The sequence below is a fragment of the Neoarius graeffei genome, chromosome 12, assembly GCF_027579695.1.
Source record: "Neoarius graeffei isolate fNeoGra1 chromosome 12, fNeoGra1.pri, whole genome shotgun sequence".
In the NCBI taxonomy this organism is placed as follows: Eukaryota; Metazoa; Chordata; class Actinopteri; order Siluriformes; family Ariidae; genus Neoarius; species Neoarius graeffei.
The window spans coordinates 67,418,950-67,436,968 of record NC_083580.1 but is presented as its reverse complement, the minus strand read 5'-3'; the positions used below and the strand labels follow the sequence as shown (position 1 = coordinate 67,436,968).

The window sequence follows — 18,019 nt, the reverse complement described above, 5'->3', positions numbered from 1 at the left end:
CTGGTGACTTGTCCAGGGTGTACCCCGCCCTTCGCCCGTAGTCAGCTAGGATAGGCTCCAGCTTGCCTGCGACCCTGTAGAACAAGCTAAAGCGGCTAGAAATAATGAGATGAGATGAGACTTTCCTTTTCTTGTTTTATTTTTCTTTAATTGTTAGTACTGCACCCTCTTTCAGTATGGGCTTACAGCCAACGCTCCTCAACAGATCAGAGGTTTCATATAAGTCCTCAGTAAAATGTGCAGAGCAGAGGAGAGACCACTTCATAGCTGCCCAATGTGCCCGTGAACGTCTCGCAAAACGCGTCCACATCTTTGCAGTTTGAACATTCTTGGGCCATGAATGCAATGTAAATCTACCTCCTGTCATGTTGCTACACCCGCCAGCAACACATCTACGTGGCATGGCGATAAATTAGCTCAAAATGGAGGATCGGAGTTGCAGTCAGCTCTGTGTTTTAGTATAGCGGAAATGGCGATGGGACCGATAGACTTCCTGCTGTGACGTTATGGACGTCAAGGTCATTCACTCAGACCGCTACCTATATCAATCACTTTAATCGTAAAAATTACTATATTAGATTTATTGTTAATGCTTAAAACTATTCCTATGCCGTTCTTGAGGTCTCAAGGCATTTATAAATGAAAGTGAGGCCATGGCTCTGTGTATATGCTTTAACTTCACACTCGAGAACATCTTAGGTAAGGCATTAGGACGCATATATGGCCAACTAATAACATTTTAAAAAGAAACAGGTGTCATAGAGAAAAATTAGGTGGTTCTTTCTTTTTTTTCTCTTTCTTTTATTTCTTCCCTGCCAATCTTCTGTTCCACCCTCCAATCCAGTAGGTGGCGGTAATGCACCTTTAAGCTGGCATGCCAACCGCCATTCAACGCAAAAGAAGACGAAGAAGAAGAAAACTCCCAGAAGCCATTTCTCTTTTCCCTTCCGTCAAATCTCCTCAGCTGAAGCGTTAGCATTAGCACTCGACCTGCTTTAGACGCTGCATCATGTCTACACTGCTCAGAGGATTCGCCCGAATCCGCTCAGCTCCGGCTCTGCGGGGGACAGGCATCACCCAGCGGGCGAACATCACAACAAAACCCGCAAAAGATGTTCTGGGACCAGCTGTAAGTCTTTCGTAGGGTTTTTACTTGTTAATGGCGCGCTTTTCTCTGGGCGCCGGACCTTCACTGTTAGCGCAGTGTATGCTAGGTTAACCTTCACATAGCAGGGTGAAGCTAACTGACTAGCTAACGTGTGAGGGGGAATAATTGTACGGGAAATTATGATGGTAGTAATTATATTAGGAGTCTGTTAGATTTGCAGGAAAAACGGGTTGTATTTTAAATAGAAAATTTAAGTGTTTTGTTTTCTGGAAAGCTAGGCTAGTTAGACGGCTAATTAGCCTAGCCTAGCATAGGTAGCAAATCACACCGAAAAGGTCACGCTCTAACAATTACAATAACTTGTCGGGTTTAATAAGAGTTTTTTTTAAAGTTTTATTTAAAACATAGCTAGTTTTAGTTGACCTTTTTATACTTTTTTAAAAACTCTTTTTCTCGGCAGTTATGCTTTTTATATTAATACATCCCAGGCCTAGAAATTCTCTCTTTTTTTTTTTTTTTCACCAGCCAGCCGGACTAGTTCCCTTCCAAAGTAACTCGCCAAACAGAAAATCAACTAGCCAAAATTTGTTCATGTATGAATTTTACTTCTGTCAAAAATAACACAAGAGAGTAGTTACCATTGTTCATGACTAATGTGCATTTATTTCAAGACCCGAGTATTTTGATCCTGTTAAATACATAAATGAGAACAACACGGAGCACCATAATATACTAATGCATCTCAAAAAATTAGAATATTGTGAAAAAGTTCAATATTTTCCGTCAGTTATTTAAGAAAGTGAAAATGTTACATATTATAGACTCATTACACACAAACTAAAATGTTTCAGGCATTTTTCTATTTTAATTTTAATCAGTATGGCATACAGTACAAAAACATTAAAAAAAATCTCAAAATATTAGAATATTTCATTTCAAGTTTGAGTAAAACAGTATGAACACAGTGTATCTCTCGGTCTAGTTCAGTACACCCAACCACAATCATGGGGAAGACTGCTGACTTGACTGTTGTCCGGAAGATGATCACTGATGCCCTCCACAAGGAGGGTAAGCCACAAAAGGTCATTGGTGGAAAAGGTGCACAAACAACAGGGATGGCCGCAGTCTTGAGAGGATTGTCAAGAAAAGTTGATTCAAGAACTTGGGAGAGCTTCACAAGGAGTGGACTGAGGCTGGTGTCAGTGTATCAAGACCCATCACGAACAGACATCTTCAAGAAAGGGCATACAACTTTCGCATTCCTAATATCAAGCTACTCCTGAGCCAGAGACAATGCCAGAAGTGTCTTATCTGGGCTAAGGAGAGAAAGAAATGGACTGTTGCTCAGTGGTCCAAAGTCCTCTTTTCAGATGAAAGTACATTTTGCATTTAATTTGGAAATCACGGTTCTAGAGTCTGGAGGAAGAGTGGAGAGGCACAGAATCCAAGGTATTTGAAGCCCAGTGTGAAGTTTCCACAATCTGTGATGATTTGGGGTGCCATGTCATCTGCTGGTGTTGGTCCACTGTATTTTATCAAGTCCAAAGTCAACACAGCCATCTACTGTACCAGGAGATTTTGGAGCACTTAATGCTTCCATCTGCTGAGGAGCTTTTTGGAGATACTGATTTCCTTTTCCAGCAGGACTTAGCACCTACCCACAGTGCCAAAACTACTACCAAATGGTTTGCTGACCATGATATTACTGTGTTTGATTGGCCAGCCAACTTGCCTGACCTGAACCCCATAGAGAATCTATGGGGTATTGTCAAGAGGAAGATGAGAAACACGTGACCCAAAAATACAGATACGCTGAAGGCCATGACCAAAGCAACCTGGGCTTCAGTAACACCTCAGCAGTGCCACAGACTGATCACCTCCATACCACACCGCATTGATACAGTAATTCATGGGAAAGGAGCCCCAACCAAGTACTGAGTGTATAAATGAATATACTTTTCAGAAGTTGGTCATTTCTGTATTGTAAATCCTTTTTTTTTTTATTGATTTTAGGGAATATTCTAATAATATTTGAGATCACGGGCGATTGCTCTAAGACAACGAGGGAGGCTCAGCCTCCTCTAAAAATGACGAACATCGTGTAGGATGAATTGCGCTAGGCTTATGTTATAGCCGACCTTATAACATTGCTATTTCAGATCCAGAATCATAGAAATGTGCTCAACCCAACTACAGTGCAAAATCATTCCGTTATAACTTTCCCCAGTTTGCCTAATGTGTGCGTGAGGTTTTTTTTTTTTTCCCCCCCCTCATGACAGTGCGATGCAGCCCAGCCTCAGTGCACTTCAATGGCATTTGGGAGCTATGCGCTTTTCAATCTCAAAATGCAAGACGATTATTGGACAAATACTGCGAAAATGCCCGCCCACGGACTCCCAGCCTCACAGTGGGCGGGACATGGCAAAGCTTTCCGCGAGGAGACTGGTGATTGGTGAAAGTGGCCGGATATTTTCTTTGACAGCTCGTTTCAAATATAGACAGGCAGCGGTGAGTTTCAGTTCAGTCCCATGCGGATTCGCAAGTGCTGTGGTGTATTGTAAGAGATCAGCTTACATTTCGATTTCATTCATTACATACGGTTTCTACCACCTTTTTTAGTTTGTATATATTTTCATTGTAAATAAAGTGTAAATATAGTGTTGTCAAGTTTGCTATCTTAGTTCCAGAAATTTCGTTTATTTGAGTGACTGAACTTGAACTTGAGGGGGCTAGTCAGCTAGCAAGAAAGCTGCGCACGGATGCCAAGCATTGTTGATTTAATTTTGGCGAAGCCATTTGCCAGTCTTCCTTTCGAGGAAAAAATTAAAGAGCAGGGTAGACCAACGCCTCACATTGACTTGGTGAAAAAGGTAGGGAATAATACTCGTTCCTTTCAGCTCTCCTGGTACGAGAAAGTGAATTGGCTAACAGCAAGTGACCCACATCAACAACAGTAAATAGGCTACTTTAGTAATATGTCATGGATGGACCAAAATATAGAATCTATTTAAAATGTTTATGCTGAGTATATTATATTGGAATATATATTTTTCTGGATATGAATTAAACACAGCTACAATTTGGAAAACATTTTTAAACAAAAACGCAGCCGAGAACATTTCACACTACAGACCTGGATTAAAAGTGAAGGGTTATCAAAATTGTCAATAAAACATTTCTCAGTCAAAATAAGTAAAATATAGGGAAAGTGTCATTGAATGAAATGTGTGGCACCCAGCTCCATGTTTGGCTCCCCAAGGTCAGTGCTTGTGCCTATTCCAGAACACTCTGCTGTTACTGCTGAGGTTCCTGACAAAGAGCTGCTTTCAATAATGATCAATTTTTAAACAACATGCCACAATTTTAAAATATAAAATGTTAAAATATACCCCCCCCCCCCCCCCCCCAACACCACCATCATGACAGTAGGCTAATGGGCCAAAAGAACCTGTTATTTCACAGTTTGTGACCCTGCCAACAATCAGCCAGATCAGAGGCAAGAGTATGGGCAAAATTGATGTGTTTTTTTCTTTTTTCTTTTAAAATCTGGAAATATCGTAACCGACCAGCCTCCCCTGTTTGAAAGACTACCAGCCGCCACTGTTTGAGATACTAGATTTCTGATTTTCATGAGCTATAAGCCATAATCATTAAAACAAAAAAGGCTTTAAATATTTCACTTTACGTGTAATGAATACTATAGAATATATGAATTTACCTTTTTGAATTAAATTATGAAAAAAGGAACACTTTCATGGTATTCTAATTTTTTGAGATGCACTAGTAATAACAAATAATATATTGGAAAACTTAGCTACTTGGTGCATGAGTATTGAAAACAAATATACTTACTATCATGACTATAGCACCCAAAATATGTCCAACATGCTTTCTGTATTTAACCATTTATGAGAGAGAAAGCATTAGGAGCTTCATATTGACTAGGAATCAACTTGAAAAAAAATTAATTGTGCCATAAAAACCGTATCGCAGCCAAGGCCTACCCTGCTCCCACGTTTACTTAAGTCCTTTGTCGTTTCTCCTTCTCGTACGCTTTATCGGCGGCCTTTTTCTCCTCTTCAGACCGAGGTCGCTTTGTCCCCGTCTCTGGCGGTTTCTGTACACCTTTCAGAAAATTCCACATTGCAACGTAGCTTTGGCAGATGTAGATGTAAACAACAAAAATGCGTGTTTAAATGGGTGATGTGGCCACATCTATTGAATTTGGTAACGTGATTACCGCGATATTCAACGAGATGCGTTATATGCATGCGCAGTAGTGAAAAAACCGACAGCCTGACTCGTACACGATATGATTCGGAGTTCTTCGGTATTTTCCGTCCTGCCGATAAACACATCGATTAACACGGACATGGCACACGCTTAATACGTTGCGGCTTTAGTTGGTGTGTCTGAATCTTCGCTTCATATATATTTCTTTTTATTTTCAACTAGCCAGACGGGCTGGCTAGTGACAGGAATTACCCGCCAAATGACAAATTAAGTCGCCTCGGGCGACCGGACCACCGCGAATTTCGAGCCGTGCATCCTTAATAAAGGACGTTGTTTAATATTTCTCACGGTCAAGTTTCGTAGAACAAATATTAGCCTATTTCTCGTTATTTACTCATTTGAAGTTTAAAATGGTCTTATTCGATTGGCTAATGTTTGCTTCCTTCCGTATAGAAGCACTCTTGAAATAAATTATCTGTAAATTAAAGAAGTTCAAGCTTGATGTTGGTAAGAAAAATATTTAGAAATAACTTAAATAGCTGGTTAAAAACAAGAAATGTGAGTTGAACTTGATTCTAGTCATGGTATATTTGTTTTTGGAGCGTAAGGAATAAAACATGATGGGGTCATGTGCTTCTTGGAAAATAATCAACCATGCATGAGATACTGTGATTCTGCCCAACTTGAAGCAGAGTTACTGTTAACCCCACAACCTACTGCGCAGTGCTTTATTCCTCTTATACCACACCAATTTGCTAATGATTGTACTTTTTTTTTTTTTTTTTTTTTTTGTCTGTTTGTAGCTACTTTAAAGTTGTGGAATCTCTGCAAGATGTTAGGTCCTGATATCACTTGTTATAGCATCTGGGTGAGGGTAGTTTTCCCTCACCAGTATCTCTTCTCATCTCTGAAGTTAATCTTTAAAAAAAAAAAAACACAGCTTGTCGTGTTACCAAGAAAGCGTGAAGTCCTCTGTCCTGAAGACTCTCGACATGTCAAAGTTTACTGACTTACAAAGCGCTAACACCCGAGACATCTGCTTTAACATCAAAGAAATATGCAGAACCTTTATTTTTAAATTAATTTCTGAGTGGATAGTATCTCCATCCTTGACTCTTGTATGCTGCATAAATGGGAATTAAAAAAATTTATATATTTTTGAGAGTTAAAATCGACCACAAAGTTGGCATTTGAGCTGCCCCGCTGAGCCAGCCAGCCCTGAGTGTGTGATGTCACTGCGGTAACCGGTTCAAAGGCCAAGACCTTTGACAGCTATAGACAAGTCATTATAAATAAAAATTTATGGTGAAAGTAAGAAATACCATTACCGACTTGCTCAACTAAGACTGATTTGACATCATTGATTGTGGATTGACTCTCATTAAAACAGGATGGGTGTTATAACTTATGCAATGTACATGCATGCATTTTCACTGATTAAAATGTAAAAGGCTAATTAAATAATCAGATGAGCTGAGACGATCACATTCTGAAGCAAATTAAATCTTATACTGGTAACTTAAATGCACAATACATGTTACATGTATTAATTTAAATGCAGGTAAACGACGAGTTTTTTTTTTTTTTTTTTAAATATAATCCAAATGAGAGTCGGAGCTTACCCGTCTGTGTTCTCGCTTCTTGAAGGCTGAGCTTGTGGCCGATTTGTTTTGAAATGATCTTTCAGTTGTAGGGCCAATGATTTTCTGTGATCGCAGAAAATGGACGGAAATTACGGAATTTTTATAGTGAAACGGATTTTTGACTGCCAAACGAAATGTTTGGAAATAATGTTTTTTTTTTTAGTACATCTGCGCTTGTATTCATTTTTTCAACATTGCTCGCGTGTCAAAGTGTAACTGCTGCAGAAGGCTTCTGCGTAACTGCCGCTAACGCCCAAGCAGACATGCCTTTCCGGTCAAGGCAGCTTTGTCGGTGATTGTGATTGGCTTGTGGCACACCTAGCCAGCCAATGAGCTGCTCATTTACAGATTCGCTCCCCGCGTCCCATGCAACCAGAATGGCGACCGCGAAAAGGAAACGAATGCATCCTATCAGTAGAGCTACGGCTTCTGAGCGTGCGAAGCAATTTTCAGACGATTTCTACGCTGACAATGACATTTTTTGTAAGTTTTGTGACCTTAGTATTGATTTCGTCAGGGTTGGCACGTGCAAGGACCACCTGAAATCCAAAAAACGCGCTTTGGAAGAATTCGCACGCCGATGCGGCATTCAAGCAAGTGTCCCTTTTCCACGCGCTCCTTCTCCATGTATAAACATCTTCTAAATGACAGAAGATTCAGTCTCACGGAAACCAACACTAAACAACTTATGATGCTCTATCATAATGGCGATATCGAGCAGCATTTCTAGGTACTCTGAGAGCGCTCAATGACAGTCCTGAATATTCCTTGCAGATCAGTCATTACAATCAAAGTTAAACTATTCTAGTCTGAGTGTGTGTTCTGTGTTTTGTTAGGAAACATTGTTTCATGAGTACTGTGGTGTACTAAAAATGATGGGTATAGAGTAATATGGGATCTTATTTTTTTTAAACAGTCAGTTATGAGTATTATTACAGGCTCAGTATTACTGAATATTAATTTATCCCTATTAATTTATCAGTACTCAATATGAGATGGGTTTTCATTAACTGTGATCCAAGTTTCTTGATTTATCAGTATGTCAAGTAAAGTATTTTGAGTTGTCTCATAATCTGTGATCCCACTTTAATTTTTTATTAATGCAATTTATCAGCCTACTGTCAGTGTAATTGTTATTTATTTTAATGAATGACTTCATCATGCAAAGGGCCATTTGTGTCTAGAGATGCAATACTTTGAAACCCAAGTAAAATCATGCCAGCCAGAATTACTAAATTGGAGCCAAACGGAACAATTTTGAAATGGAATTGTTCATTGTCCGAAACGGAAAAAGCCAGATTTTGAAACGGAAAATCATTGGCTCTACAGTTGTTCGTTCACTTCTCCATTCATTCACGTCTTCCACGTAAGGGTGAGATGGCAGCAATATCCAGTGGAGAAAATCAGACGACTGCGTCACTCGTTCTCTCCATACGGAGTACTCTGCCATTACTGCTCGGCTCAGGCAATTACTAAAACCCAGGATGGAGCGGGATGTCACCGGTTTTAGCAACAACCGCGGGGAGGTCACTGCCCGAGCAATATGTCCCGTTCCGTCCCGGGTTTTACCAACAACCCTCTGCTCATGCTCCCGGAGAACTGGTGCAACTGAACTCACTTTAAAAAAAAAAAAAAAAAAAAATATATATATATATATATATATATATATATATATATATATATATATAAATAAAATTTTTACATATTACACACACTTGGTTTTTTTTTCTTTAATTGTTGGTACTGCACACTTTTTTTCAATACGGGCTTATAGCCAACGCTCAACAGATCAGAGGTTTCATACGAATCTTCAGTAACATGTGCAGAGCAGAGGAGAAGCCACTTCATAGCTGCCCAATGTGTCCGTGAACTACTCGCAAAACGTGTCCACATCTTTGCAGTTTGAATATTCTTGGGCCATGGATGCAATGTAAATCCACCTCCTGTCGTGTTGCTGCACCCGCCAGCAACACATCTACGTGACATGGCGATAAATTACCTCAAAATGGAGGATCGGAGTTGCAGTCAGCTCTGTGTTATAGTATAGCGGAAATGGCGATGAGACCGATAGACTTCTTGCTGTGACGTTACGGATGTCAGGGTCATTCACTTAGACCGCTACCTATATGAATCACTTTAATCGTAAAAATTACGATATTAGATGTATTGTTAACGCTTAAAACTATTCCTATGCCATTTCTTGAGGTCTGAAGGCATTTATAAACGAAAGTGAGGCCATGGCTCTGTGTATATGTTTTAAGTAAATGTCTCTCCAGAAATCTTCACCATGTCAGTGATTAGACTCCTGTCTCACACTTTGAAAAAAAAACTGTTTAGACTTTGTTGTAGCTTGTCTGCCATAGAAGTCCTTTGAATGAGCTGTTGCTATAGAAACATTAGAACTGCATATTAATATGTATACTATGAATGTGTAATAGGTATAACATGAGTAGTTACAATTTTTTGTATAAGAAAATAAGGCATGCTGTAACAGGAAAATAATCCACAACAGGGTGCTGTGATGCAGCCCAACATGACGCAAAACTGTGACCACCCAACAATTATTTGTAAATGGCCAGCACCTCATACAAACTACATTTAGTCAGATTCAGTGTTTTGGAACGTTCATAAAGCAAACTATTTTTCTGTTAACACATTTTAAAGCAGCTATAAACAGTCATCCCTTACCTGCGTCTGTCTGTTGCTCGCTCTCTGAATCGATATTGAGGGGGAGCATGTCACATTACAGTGGAAGTTTTTTTTTTTTCTTTCTTTTTTGGGGGGGTTCCGGATGTCGGGTTTAGTTAAACTGGAGTTTGTTAGCCCTAAGATGAGGGGAAACTCTGGGTTTTCTGTTCCAGAAAGAGAGGCAACTCAAACTCTGGGTCAATTACCGTGGTAACAGACTCTAACCCCTTTTACACAGCTCGTTCAAGGTGGAAATCTTGCGCCTTTATTCCGTCTTGCGTTCTATATGAAAGGTCTGAATGCGGACCGGAGGGGGGTGGGGGTCTGTTTCACCTCTGAGACAGAGCAGTTGGTTGTAACAGAGCAGGAATTTACTTCTGTTTAAAGGGGAACTGAAGGCAATTTTTATCAAAATTCTATTTCTCATTTTATGAACTGTAGGAATACGTTTTTGATTGCTATTTTATCACTGCTATAGCAAGTTATGAGTGTTTTGAAATATGCTATGTAATATCAGCCCATACGTTAAAGCAGTGGCCGTAAACGAGATTCGCTGAGACCTGTGCGAGACATCGTAGGATGGAAGTAAAACGTACAGCGGAAATCCAAGTGACCAACATCTGCCGACGTTGTCAAAAGACGCGCACGCGCCCTCTTTTGAATGCTGATGTAATCAAGCCAGAAGTTTTCCGTGTGTCTGAAATCGCTCCTTACTCACTATATAGTGGGGATGCCATTTTGTAGTGCTGTCTGAAACCTTAGTGAGGATTATGTGGGAAATGTCCTCAGTATAATGTGTTTATCACAAAAATACATGCATTTTGGAAACCCACCAACTGCCTAATCTGCACATTTTAATTGTGCGACAGTAATGACGTAAATACCATCACGACGGACTAGTCCTTATCCCATTGTCTTTCCAACTCTTCTCTACTCCATGTTGGTTCAAAGTTGTATGGAATAATCTCCATCACTGATGAAGCTGGCAAATCTTTAAATTAATCTAAATTGGAGTGATGTGGTGATCTGGCTGCTGTGTTAAGTTGTCAAAATGGTGGCACTGACACTTTACGTTTGAATTCTCGCACAAGTCTCGTGAAGATCATGCAGATAAGCGACACCTGCCGTGGGCCAAACAAACTACATTCACCATGGCTAGAAACCGAAAAGGCCAATAAGTGTAATGTACAACCCCGATTCCAAAAAAGTTGGGATAAAGTACAAATTGTAAATAAAAATGGAATGCAACAATTGACAAATCTCAAACTGATATTGTATTCACAATAGAACATAGACAATATCAAATGTTGAAAGTGAGACATTTTGAAATTTCATGCCAAATATTGGCTCATTTGAAGTTTCATGACAACACATCCTGAAAAAAGTTGGGAGGGGGCAATAAGAGGCTGGAAAAGTTAAAGGTACAAAAAAAGGACTGGCTGGAGGACCAAATTGAAACTCATTAGGCCAATTGGCAATAGGTCATTAACATGACTGGGTATAAAAAGAGCATGTTGGAGTGGCAGCGGCTCTCAGAAGTAAAGATGGGAAGAGGATCACCAATCCCCCTAATTCTGCGCCGACAAATAGTGGAACAATATCAGAAAGGAGTTCGACAGTGTAAAATTGCAAAGAGTTTGGACATATCATCTACAGTGTATAATATCAAAAGATTCAGAGAATCTGGAAGAATCTCTGTGCGTAAGGGTCAAGGCCGGAAAACCATACTGGGTGCCCGTGATCTTTGGGCCCTTAGACGGCACTGCATCACATACGGGCATGCTTCTGTATTGGAAATCACAAAATGGGCTCAGGAATATTTCCAGAGAACATTATCTGTGAACACAATTCACCGTGCCATCCGCCGTTGCCAGCTTAAACTCTATAGTTCAAAGAAGAAGCCGTATCTAAACATGATCCAGAAGCGCAGACGTCTTCTCTGGGCCAAGGCTCATTTAAAATGGCCTGTGGCAAAGTGGAAAACTGTTCTGTGGTCAGACAAATCAAAATTTGAAGTTCTTTATGGAAATCAGGGACGCCGTGTCATTCGGACTAAAGAGGAGAAGGACGACCCAAGTTGCTATCAGCGCTCAGTTCAGAAGCCTGCATCTCTGATGGTATGGGGTTGCATTAGTGTGTGTGGCATGGGCAGCTTACACATCTGAAAAGACACAATCAATGCTGAAAGGTATATCCCGGTTCTAGAGCAACATATGCTCCCATCCAGATGACGTCTCTTTCAGGAAAGACCTTGCGTTTTCCAACATGACAATGCCAAACCACATACTGCATCAATTACAGCATCATGGCTGCGTAGAAGAAGGGTCCGGGTACTGAACTGGCCAGCCTGCAGTCCAGATCTTTCACCCATAGAAAACATTTGGCGCATCATAAAATGGAAGATATGACAAAAAGGACCTAAGACAGTTGAACAACTAGAATCCTACATTAGACAAGAATGGGTTAACATTCCTATCCCTAAACTTGAGCAACTTGTCTCCTCAGTCCCCAGACGTTTACAGACTGTTGTAAAGAGAAAAGGGGATGTCTCACAGTGGGAAACATGGCCTTGTCTCAACTTTTTTGAGATGTGGTGTTGTCATGAAATTTAAACTCACCTAATTTTTCTCTTTAAATGATACATTTTCTCAGTTTAAACATTTGATATGTCATCTATGTTCTATTCTGAATAAAATATGGAATTTTGAAACTTCCATATCATTGCATTCTGTTTTTATTTACAACTTGTACTTTGTCCCAAATTTTTTGGAATCGGGGTTGTAATATAATATGCCAATACGAGTCACGATATAAGGTTAATAAAACTGAAAGTAATTGAATAACACATTAAGAAATAAAGCAAGTTGAAAAATGACTTCAGTTCCCTTTTAAAAGGGACAGGTGAAGCTTTTGACATCTCTCTGAGACCAGTGCAAATTCAAACATCTCTATCTACAGCGTTTAAGGTCTGTGTGCCTTTCTACCTCAGACTGTTTTTGCCCCCACCCCGTGTGAACCAAACCTGCCCCCCCCCCCCCCCAAAAAAAAAAAACCAAAATGATAAAAATAAAAAAAAACAAAAAACGGACAGTTTCTTGCCGTCTCCTGCTGAGCCTGAAGCTGTTGTTGAACACGGGGTGTCCTTTTCCTCATAACCCAATTAATGTTGAAGCTGAATTAATTCTCATAGCCTTGCATTGGGAGATAATTTTGAGACCCTGATATTTTTTTATTTTTTATTTTTTTTTATATACAGGGTGTGTCAAATTATTAGATTGTGAAATATCAAACTTTACCAGTTCTAGCTCAATTGACCTCAAATTTTAACAGCATGTATGGAAACGGGTCAACTTTTTTTGTTTTAGTCTTAGGTATAGAAATGCCATTCACTGGAAAAGAAAAGGCATTTTGTGCGTTAAGGCCAATTTATGCTGACAACGCAATCCTCGCAGATGGCGTCACAGACAGCGTCTGCGTAGCCCCCCCCCCCCCCCCCCCCCTTCGCAGACGCTCTGCGCTCACCTCCCAAAAATTGTGACCACCGCAGAAGCCTCGCAGACAAGAGGGCTCTGATTGGTCCACTCTACATCTGCTGTACACGCACTTCCGCTTCCCTACTTTCCCGGTTTGTTTTGTTTTCATGACCGCCATTTTTAAAAACACGAGCGAAGATGGAGCAGCACGAAGAGCGGTTGATCGAGGAAGTACGGACATCTATACGACTCCAGTTCTAGTCATTATAAGTAACCGGAGGATAAACACTCCACTAACCACACCCACCAACTACTCCTAGCGACTTCGCGCCCCCTTGCATTGTGGCGGTGAATAACATCGCGCACGCCTATTACTCCCCGCTCAACAATAAATTACAACTTTCTGCGAAAAGCTATCTGCGAAAGCCTTGTCACAAGAGCATGCAGAGGCCTTTAGAGTACGCTTGAACGCAGTTGAACAAGACTGTGCAGCGTGCATTTATGAGAGAATTCTGTAAAAATTCACCAACTGCAATGCAGATTTGGACACGGCACAAAAAGTTCAGAGGAAGGCCGTGTCTCAGGCAGCGCGAGTATTGAAAATTTGTGAAATAGTTCATGGAGTCAACATTTTTTTTTTTTTTTAATTTCTTATTCAAATTTTGAGGAATAAATCTTATATTGTTCAACATTAAAGTGCATATCATGGGTAAATTCAGGAGCAAGATCACTGTAATTCTATTTTATATTAAACTTTGGTCAAATATCTGTCACATTTCTGTATTCTCTGCAAATTTTTTTTTTTTTTACCTTGCGCAATACCAGAAAAATTCAGTTGAAACCAAGCCATTTGAGGCGACTTGGTCCACCTCTGAAAAAACTTGGCATTTGGATTTCCCGGGAACCTTGATTTTCGTGATGTCACATGCGGGACGCCTCCCTCTGAATCCTACGCCAGCGCTGGTTTGTTTGAGAAAACGACCTGGTGGTTTTCTACAAATTTCTTCAACGTTATCACATAATTATTAAAATGGTTAACAGATTCATCGTAGGAGGTTGTAGCAACACCAATCATGATGGGATTAGTACTCATCGTTTTCCAAAAGACCGGACAATGAGAGAGAAATGGTAGCGCTTCGTCTACACAGGCTGTGCACGTAAACTGCGCAAGCTCGCGCAGCCTGCTGGTGCTTCCGCAGAGAACGTCACGATTCTGGCTCCAGACTCCCTTGGGATTTTTCCAGACGTGTTGTTTTTTTTTTTTTCCTGCTGTAGACAGATGGCCTTGTGCAAAATTACCTTTCTGGATGAGTGTGTAAAGGGACATACTTTCATATAAAAAAACAAAACGAAATTGGTCCAGAATATGCACTTTAAGCCTGTTCAGGTTCTTTTGCCTAGACCAGGGGTCGGCAACCTTTAGCATTAAAAGAGCCATTTGGGCCTGTTTCCCACCAAATTAAAAGCCACTCTGAGCCACAAAACCTATTTGACCACTAAATTGAAGGTAACACTCCATATTTCCTTAAAGTTATGCTTCATATGGGGCGTCGTGGCTCAGGTGGATAAGGCGCCATACCATAAATCCGGGGACCCGGGTTCGATTCCGGCCCGAGGACATTTCCCGATCCCTCCCCGTCTCTCTCTCTCTCCCGCTCATTTCCTGTCTCTACACTGTCCTATCCAATAATAAAGGTGAAAAAATCTTTAAAAAAAAGTTATGCTTCATATATGAAGTGTGTTGCTTTTATGAAATTGATAAACTACAAACAGAAAACTGACTTTTATTTTCCATTTTTAACAATGCAAAACACCAAATTCTTTTGAACTCTGAAAGAGAGAAAAAAAGACACTGGCATTTATAAAGTGGTCCAGTTTGTTATATTGATTAATGTTTATTTCAGTTCCTTATTTTCTTCACGTGGTGTACACGTGGTTAATGTGATTTCTGCGCCTGAACTTCACTGCACAGCGTATCCATATCAGGGTTGCAAGACATCACTTTGATTTTTCATGCAGGATTGCAAGCTCTCATCTGTGAGGCTCAAGTAGTGAAAGCAAATGAATCTGTCCTTGATGCACTAAATGTTCTATTTGTGTCAGAAACTTATCTTAGATTTATTCATTGCTAGCTTACTGGGGTCAAAATAAATCACTTTGTTAGGACACGTCACCCCGCCTCGAAGCTGACGGTCGCCTCAGCTACGCCTGAACTCGCTGGGAACCTTCACCGGCTCGTAACAGCAGACTCAAACGAGTTCTAATAACCCAGGGGTGTGTCTTGCTAACCCCCGCCATGTAGCACGTCTGTACAACTGAGGGGTAGGTGGCAGATTAAGGGACCGCGGGGCGACCACCATGCCACTCCCTCCTCACACCACACTGGCGGCATGCAGGTCTTGGGCCACCACGCGGCCGATTCAAACGGCATTTCGTAACAACTTGTCTGGCGGCAACAGGTGTTGCATACAGGACGTGACGCATATTTTGATCGACAAAATATTAAAACAAGTTTTATTTTAATGTCACAAGAACACCTCAATCTCCAAAGATATAACTATTGCAATGAAAAAAGATAAAGAAATAATTTATTCACATTATTTTTTTTTTTCCAAAATGAGCTCGCCTTCTCAAAGCCACGGGAGCCACAGCAGAGGGATGAAAGAGCCGCATGCGGCTCCGGAGCTGCGGGTTGTCAACCTCTGGCCTGGACTATGTAGTTTCTGGGATATTTACATCTCAAATAATATCAAATTTTTTTGAAACACCCTGAATAATCATTAGAGCCTAAAATCTTAAACATTCTAATGATTAGATTGGAGCACCTTGATATTTTTAAATGCATGTAAACTTGTATTTCAAGCAATTTATTTTAGATTTAAAAAAAAAAAAAAATTATAAAGTCCACTTTTTTGGGGAGGCCTGTCACCTCCTAGGTGCAGTGTGCGTTTTCAGGGGTGCACCACAATGTGGGGAAACCCAGAAGCAGGGTGACGACTTTTTTTTTTTTTTTTCTCTCTTCTCTTCGCCGGTTGCCATGGTGAATCGTAGTGTCCTATCTCCATTGATGATTCATCATGCTTGGCTTAAGTCTAAGGCTACGTTCACACTGCAGGCTGAAGTGACTCAAATCCGATCTTTTCGCCCATATGTGACCTGTATCTGATCTTTTATTGACAATATGAACGACACGGATCCGATTTTTTTCAAATCCGACCCAGGCCGTTTGGATATGTGGTCCTAATTCCGATTCCTATCCGCTCTTTTCATATGCAACTTCAGTCTGAACCGCCAGGTCGCATTCATCCGACTTACACGTCATCAACAAGCCACAAACGTCACTATTCTGCGCTGAAGTAGGCGGCGGGTCTCTCAAAGTTACAACAACATGGCGCATAATCACGGGCGCAGATAGAGGGTGGGACGAGTCAGATTTAAATTCACCTCGTTCGGTCCCCCCCACTTATAGGGAGGAAAAAATGTCTATGCTGTCTTTCTTTGCATAAGGCAAACCTCACGGAAAAATCAAAAGACTAATTACCATTCGGTTTATTGAGGTGCACAGCAGTGTATACATAGTTGCAACAACTCACATAAAACAAAGACTGATATTCGGTTGGTTGAGCTGCGCAGACTGCACAGGTTGTGAGCTCGAGCTTGGTTGCTATGGTTACTAACAAGTTTGACAGGCATGTTGGGGTTGGTTTGCTGGCAGCTTTGTCTCCCCCCCCCCCCCCCCCCCCAGTTTTTTGTCCCTCCCAGTTCAAAAAACGTATCTGCGCCCATGCGCATGACATCAATGCGAGGGACGCTTCGGGCTGTGAAGGTTCTGAATCTTCTCAATGGAAGGACGCAGAGGTTAGGGAGCTGATTTCCATTTGGGGGGATACAGCTATTCAAGCTAGATTGGATGAGTCATACCGCAACCGGGCGGTTTTACTTCCGTAAACACTGGCCATGCTCACTGCGTGTGACGTCGTCGTATCCTGCAATGCGCATGCAGAACACTTTTTTAGGTCGCTTTTCGTTCATACTGAGGATCACATACAAGTCGCATATATTTGTTAATGTGAACGACCTCACAAAAAAATCGGATTTCACAAAAAAATCGGAATTGAGCATTAAGCCTTGCAGTGTGAACGTAGCGTAAGTGAGCTCAGTTGATTTGAACTAACCCAGATCATCTGTTCTTGTGCCACAAATATGGAGTTTGCCTTCTCAGTATTCATCAACTTGGAGTTTTGTTAAACCTGATTTCTAAAATCTGACAGGGATTCCAGAATTCAGCAGCACTGTGGGTGTCCTCTAATTTGTACTGTGATGAGGCAGTTGTAGAAAACTCGAGAACACACATTTTATGTTCTTAGCCTGTTTGTGTCCATTTCCTGATTTAGATGTTTTGAATCTCTGTTCATCTTACTGTTCATAAACTCGTCCTATGTTTGTCCTTCATGCAGGAGACAGCAATTGGTCTTGGGGTGTTTGCCATGACCATCCTGGTTCCATCCGGTTGGGTCCTGGCTAACCTTGAGAGCTACAAAAATAAAGGGGCCTGAAAAAGAAGTCTAGGATCATTTCCTTCAAACCCATACTGGGACCACTGAGCACCTCTCCTTCACAAGGCAGTTTACCTTCTCATTCGCATCAATCTCTAAAACAAATGAACGATGTCTGCAAAATGACTTGTAATAATTGGTCTTGCGGGTCTTCTTATGGATGATGTTACACTCTTCTGTCTTAAAAATAAAAATGTTATTTAACTCTTAAGTTGTTGGTGTGTCGTGTCTTGGGTTGGTGCAGAAATGCAAATTAATTTAAACTCAGGATTGTGATCACGCTGCTCGAGACTGTAAATAAATGTGGTTTGGGTTTGA

General features: G+C 40.8%; 1 protein-coding gene across 1 annotated transcript; it reads left to right on the top strand.

Annotated features, from left to right (window-relative positions):
- Positions 1-923: 923 nt before the first annotated feature.
- Positions 924-17,912, top strand: LOC132895555 (cytochrome c oxidase subunit 8B, mitochondrial). Its single transcript, XM_060936290.1, has 2 exons — positions 924-1,129; positions 17,603-17,912. Exons 1-2 carry the CDS (start codon positions 1,010-1,012, stop codon positions 17,699-17,701), a joined length of 219 nt encoding a protein of 72 aa, XP_060792273.1. The 5' UTR covers positions 924-1,009; the 3' UTR covers positions 17,702-17,912.
- The last annotated feature ends 107 nt before the right edge of the window (positions 17,913-18,019 follow it).

Coding starts and splice junctions, on each gene's coding strand:
- LOC132895555 (XM_060936290.1), top strand. CDS start 1,010: ATGTCTACACTGCTCAGAGGATTCGCCCGAATCCGCTCAGCTCCGGCT. Junction 1,130..17,602: donor AAGATGTTCTGGGACCAGCT/GTAAGTCTTTCG, acceptor TCCTTCATGCAG/GAGACAGCAATTGGTCTTGG.